The sequence below is a fragment of the Lipotes vexillifer genome, unplaced genomic scaffold (assembly GCF_000442215.2).
Source record: "Lipotes vexillifer unplaced genomic scaffold, Lipotes_vexillifer_v1.1 scaffold382, whole genome shotgun sequence".
NCBI classification, from domain to species: Eukaryota; Metazoa; Chordata; class Mammalia; order Artiodactyla; family Lipotidae; genus Lipotes; species Lipotes vexillifer.
Window position 1 is genome coordinate 4205655 of NW_006780611.1, and position 6000 is coordinate 4211654.

Here is a 6000-nt window from a genome sequence, read left to right on the forward strand (position 1 = left end):
GGGACAGAATGTTTAAGGGAAAGATGATACATTGGCAAGAAATAAAATTTGGAGTCAAAAGCCTCCGTATAACTCCCGGTTCACCCACCTATCAGCTATGTGATCTTAGAAAGGTCACTAATTTATCAATTTTCAATTATATTATGGGCTATGCACTATGGCAGGATTTTTTCTCTTTCATTTAAGCTTCATAACACTCTTCTGGAGGAGGTATTATCCTTTATTATAGATGAAGAACGTGCTGACTTCACTTGTCCAAAGGCACAAAGCCAGTACCTGCCAAAGCTGAATTCAAATTTGGTTCTATCTGTCTCACAAACACGTATAGAGTGAAGTCACATAACCTCTTTCGGTGTGTTTTCTGACATAAAAGTGGAATATAATAACAAGACCTCCTTGGCCTGTCTCAGAGGGCTTCTGTGAGGACCAGATTTGATAACGAATGTAAAACCACCATGTAATTGCCAAGTAAACTCCTCTGACGGCCTTGTTCAGGGCCTCTCCTCTGTGTCCCTATGACACCTGGATTCACCTGTGTTATTAATACATCAGTTCTTACACTACAACATGCTTATAGCACGGGCTCTGGGGGTGTGGTGAATATATCTAAGTTACCCTTATTCCACTCCTCTAGCTCAGAACCTGGCAGAGATGAGGTATTCAAAATGTTTGAAAGGAATGAATTCTCAAAAATGAGTAATTTTTATTTCTACAGCCTGAATTCCACAATTCTTTCCTTCCAACCTAAGCTCAATTATTATTAACCGTAAAGATTTTATGTCTTCAACTCTAATTATCTGCAGGAATTTGAGAACCGGTTACAGGCTCAGTGAGCTAGAGAAAACATTAGCATTTATCTGATCCTTACACCATACAGATGAGCCCAGAAAACCTATACAACCAGGGAAGGCAGCACAGAACTTAGGCAGCTGGTATTTAAAGAGCATAGGCTTTGGACCCAGAGGGCAGCATGGGGTTCTGGTTCCAGCTACGCCATTTACCAGTGATAAGTGTCAGTTCCCTTATTTGTCCAAACGGGGACAGTACCACTTGCCCCACAGGGCAAAGGGTAAAGGACGGGAAATATACAGAAAAGACCCAGCTCTGGACATTCAAACGACAGCTGCTCTGCTGCTTATATTGTTGCCACCACCAAAGTTACCCCACTGGTTGGCAACAGAACCTGGATTAGAAGCCAGGCCTCCTGCCCCAGGACGGGGCTTTTCCTATTACCTATCCTTCCTCCATCACCTGCTCACCTTTCATCTCCATGCTCCATTTCTTATGAACACAGCTGGTCAAAACACAGTAGCAAATCACCAGGGAAAGTACAGCATGAATCAATCTACATAAACAGATTGGTTACCCACATCTTAATACTTCTCCATATCTACCACAACATACAGCATTGTGCCGAGCATAGGAGAAATGCTCAGTTAATAAACACATGATTAATTCACTGCCCAGACTTCAGTATTTTATGGCTTTTTTCTTATAAAAAATGTGTCCTTAACAGCATTCCTTACTTTAACCAAAACTTTTACTTAAAGTAAAAACTGACATACAATGAAGGGCATAAACCTTACGTGTACAGCCCAATGAGATGTGTATATACCTAGGTGACCACCACGCAGATCAAGATACAGAACATTCCCAGGAACCCACGAGTCTACCTCGTGCCCTCTCCCAGCCAGTACTAAACCCGCCACTACCCACCAAGAGCAACTGCTGTCCTGAGTTCTGTTACCAAAGGTTGGTTAGTTTTTCCTGTTTGGGAATTCATATAACCACAATCTTTTCAGAAGTCAGAAAAACTCTTATCAATATACTCACAAAAAGAGTTCTGGGAAAGCATGCATCCAAACAATAGACTGGGAATCTTCATTCCGTGAGGCAATATTGCCTAAAAACTGCAGACCACAGCGAAAAGCTGAGGATTTATAAAGGCAAAAAAGATACATGATTAAAAGAATTTTTCAAAACACCAAATAAATACATCCTAGTTAGAAATACTCCACATGTTATTAAACAGGAAGTTTCTGTTTGCTTCTTTTAACTATAAAAGTCTCTCACCACAATGAAACTTTGGGTATGACGTTAATATTAAAATGCCTTACCAAAACAACATACTTATACAAAATTAATTAACTTCTTTAAAACACTGTAACTGTAGACACAAATATACCTGTAATCACATTAAATATCATTGGAATATGTGTTCCAATTGAAAGACAGCTGCTCTCAGACTGGATCTTTTAAAATCTAACAATAGACAATTTAAAACAAGACGTGTAAAATATAAGGCTATCGCAGCATTGAAAGTTAAAGAATGGTGAAAAGATATACGAGGCAAATACCAGCCTACAAAGGTAGTCATACAACCACTTAAAATCAGACATAATAAACTTTAAGGCAAAAAGTATTATTGGAAATATTTTTTAAAGTCATTTCAGAATTACTTAATTCACAGAAAGGTATAATTTTAAATTGGAATCACCTAATAACATGGTCTCAAATACATATTAAAGAAAAACTGACGAAAGTATAGAGGGAAGAGAAAAACCCACAATTAAATTCGGCAATAATAATATACCTTTCCAGTAAATTATAAAATTAGCAGACAAAACAATCAGCATATTTAGAAGATTTAAATAAGACTTAATAACAACCTAGTTGACACATTTAGACTATTTCACCAAATAAAACTGCAGAATACTGGACAAAATCCAGAATGCTGACAACAAATGCAGGCAAGGATGTAGAGCAACAGGGACTCTCATCCATTGCAGGTGGGAACGCAGAATGGTGCAGCCACTTTGGGAGACAGTTTGGTGGTTCTTACAAAACTAAACATACTCTTAGCATACAATCCAACAATCACACTCCTTGGTATTTACCCAAAGTAACTGAAAACTTATGTCCACACAAAACCCTGCACATGAATGTTTATAGCAGCTTTATTCATAACTGCCAAAAATTGGAAGCAACCGAGATGTCCTTCATTAGGTGAACAGATAAACTGTGGTCCGTCCAGACAGTGGAATATTTCTCAGCACTAAAAAGAAATGAGTTATCAAGCCATGAAAAGGAACATTAAATGCATATTACCAAACGAAAAGCCAATCTGAAAAGGCTACAAACTGAATGATTCCAGCTCTATGACATTCTGGAAAAGGCAAAACTATGGAGGCAGTAAAAGGACTGGTGGTTGCCGGGGGCTGGGGCACAGGAGGCAGTGTGGACAGGTGGAGCACAGAGGATGTTTAGGGCAGTGAAACTTCTCTGTATGATATTACAGTGATGGATACATGTCCTTGTACGTTTGTCCAAACCTCCACAGAATATATATATACACACACACACACACACACACATATATATATATATATATATATATATACATGTATTGGGTTGGCCAAAAAGTGCCTTCGGTCTTTAAGTAAATATAAAAGACACGTTTCATTTTCACCAAGAATTTTATTGAACATATTCACCCTTTTGTTCCACTACCTTCTGCCATTCTTCAGGCAACTTCATAATTCCATCTTCCCAAAACTTTAGCTTTTTGAGCAAAGAACTGTTCCAGGTGCCTTTTACAGTCTTCCAGGGAATTGAAATTTTTTCCATTAAGAGAAGTTTGTAAAGACCTAAATAAGTGGAAATCTGAAGGTGCAATGTCTGGTGAATATGGCAGATGAATCAGACCTTCCCAGCCGAGCTGTAAGAGTTTTTCCGGATCATCAAAGAAATATGCGGTCTTGCATTACCCTGCTGGAAGATTATGCATTTTCTGTTGACTAATTCCAGATACTTTTTGTTGAGTGCTGCTTTCAGTTGGTCTAATTGGGAGCAGTACTTGTTGGAATTAATCATTTGGTTTTCCACAAGGAGCTCATAATAGAGGACTCCCTTCCAATGCCACCATACACACATCACCTTGTTTGGATGAAGAGCAGCCTTTGGTGTGGTTGGTGGTGGTTCATTTCGCTTGCCCCACGATCTCTTCCGTTCCACATTATTGTACAGTATCCACTTTTCATCGCCCATCACAATTTGTTTTAAAAATGGAATGTTTGAACATCCCTGGTGGTCCAGTGGTTAAGAATCCACGCTTCCAATGCAGAGGGCACAGGTTCGATCTCTGGTTGGGAAAGTTCTGCATGCCACACAATGTGGCAAAAAAACCTGAAACATTTTCATTATGTTTAAGTAGAGAACTGCATGAGGAAATATGGTCAAGGAGGTTTTCTTCCCCGCTTAGACTTATGTGGAACCCAGACATCAAAGCAATTAACATAACCAAGCTGGTGCAAGTGATTTTCAATGCTTGACTTGGATATTCTGAGTATGTCGGCTATCTCCCGCATGGTATAACCTTCACTGCTCTCGATTAATGTCTCGATTTGATCGCTATCAACTTCAACTGGTTTACCCGACTGTGGAGCATTGTCCAGCGAGAAATCTCCAGCATGAAACTTCGCAAACCACTTCTGACACATTTGATCAGTCACAGCACCTTCTCCATACATTGCACAAAATCTTTTTTTGCGTTTCGGTTGCATTTTTTCCTTTTTTTTTTTTTTTTTTTTTTTTTGCGGTACGCGGGCCTCTCACTGCTGTGGCCTCTCCCGTTGCAGAGCACAGGCTCCGGATGCGCAGGCTCAGCGGCCATGGCTCCCGGGCCCCGCTGTTCCGCGGCATGTGGGATCTTCCCGGACCGGGGCACGAACCCGTGTCCCCTGCATCGGCAGGCGGACTCTCAACCACTGCGCCGCCCGGGAAGCCCGCGTTTTTACCTTTCTTGAAATAATAAAGCATAATATGCCAAAAATGTTGCTTTTTTTCTTCCATCTTCGATATTAAAATGGCTACACAAAAATTCACCAATTTTGATAAGTCTCTTTTTAAATGCATGCTGATATGACAGCTGTCACCTACAATTTAACAAAATTGTTTTGAATGAAGTTAAAGACAACTGAGTGCCACTACTGCCACTGTACGGAAAAAACTGAAGAAACCTTTTGGCCCACCCAACACACACACACACACACACACACACACACACACACACACACACACACACACAAAAGAAAAAACACTCAAACCCACAGGAAAACCACAAGATTGTACTACACAACCACCACACTGGCAAAAATTAGAAAATAACAAAGTGTTTGTGAGGATGTAATGCATTAGGAACCAAAGGTTCTCTAAAGTTCTTTGCATCTGTGAACAGACCGCATTTAAATTACTTTTGACTGAGCACCAGTTATCAATCACTGCTTCTTAGCTTCGCTGCCTGCTCTGCAAACATAAAGGTGGGCCCTTTGAAGGTCTCCTTTGTCAGCTGGCACGTACGGCCTCGTGGGTAGAGGTGCTGGAGGGGCACTGGAGGGCTGGAGGGAGCGGAGTTTTTCTCTTCCTGGTTCTGGGTAGTCCTCTGGCCATGCTTCTCCTGTTTCTCTGGCGTTCATCTCCTGCAGCTTCTCCAGCGAGGAGCTCTCGTACAGCAGGACCAACCAGCAGTGCCCAGAAGCTAGGAACTTCCTCAGGATGCTTCGAAGCCAGTTTCAAGTCATGGAAGCTCTCTGTGGACGACTCCCCCCTGCACCCCAGAGGGTGGATTTCCATCAAGTTCCACCAACACCACCCCTCGGCGACTTCACCACCACCCAGTGAGCCACAGCCGTGCCCTCTCCAAGCAGGCCTGGATCTCAGGCCTAGGGGGAGGCGAGCCTCTTCCCTGGACACTCATCTTAGCCCTGGGGTCACTGGCTGCTCCTTATATCTGCAATTCCTGTGTTCTTTGGCATTCTCTTTACTTCTTAGTAGTCAATCCCCTGTTATTTCAAGCCTTTGTTATAGTTAGTAATTCTTTATTTAAAATTTTCCCTATTCAAATTGCAGTGCGGTTTGTGTCTCCTGGTTGTACCCGAGCTGGCAGAGCAGATGGAGAGAAGGGAGGGAGGGAGGGAGGGAGGGAGGGAAGTTGTGAGGAAG

General features: G+C 41.7%; 1 protein-coding gene across 1 annotated transcript in view; it reads right to left on the bottom strand.

Annotated features, from left to right (window-relative positions):
- The window catches only part of ATXN10 (ataxin 10), a 158397-nt gene that overhangs the window by 117127 nt on the left and 35270 nt on the right, over window positions 1–6000 (bottom strand). Inside the window, exon 4 of the mRNA XM_007453909.1 lies at window positions 1834–1930. Coding sequence (XP_007453971.1) covers window positions 1834–1930 — 97 coding nt within the window. The remainder of the gene's footprint in view (window positions 1–1833; window positions 1931–6000) is intronic.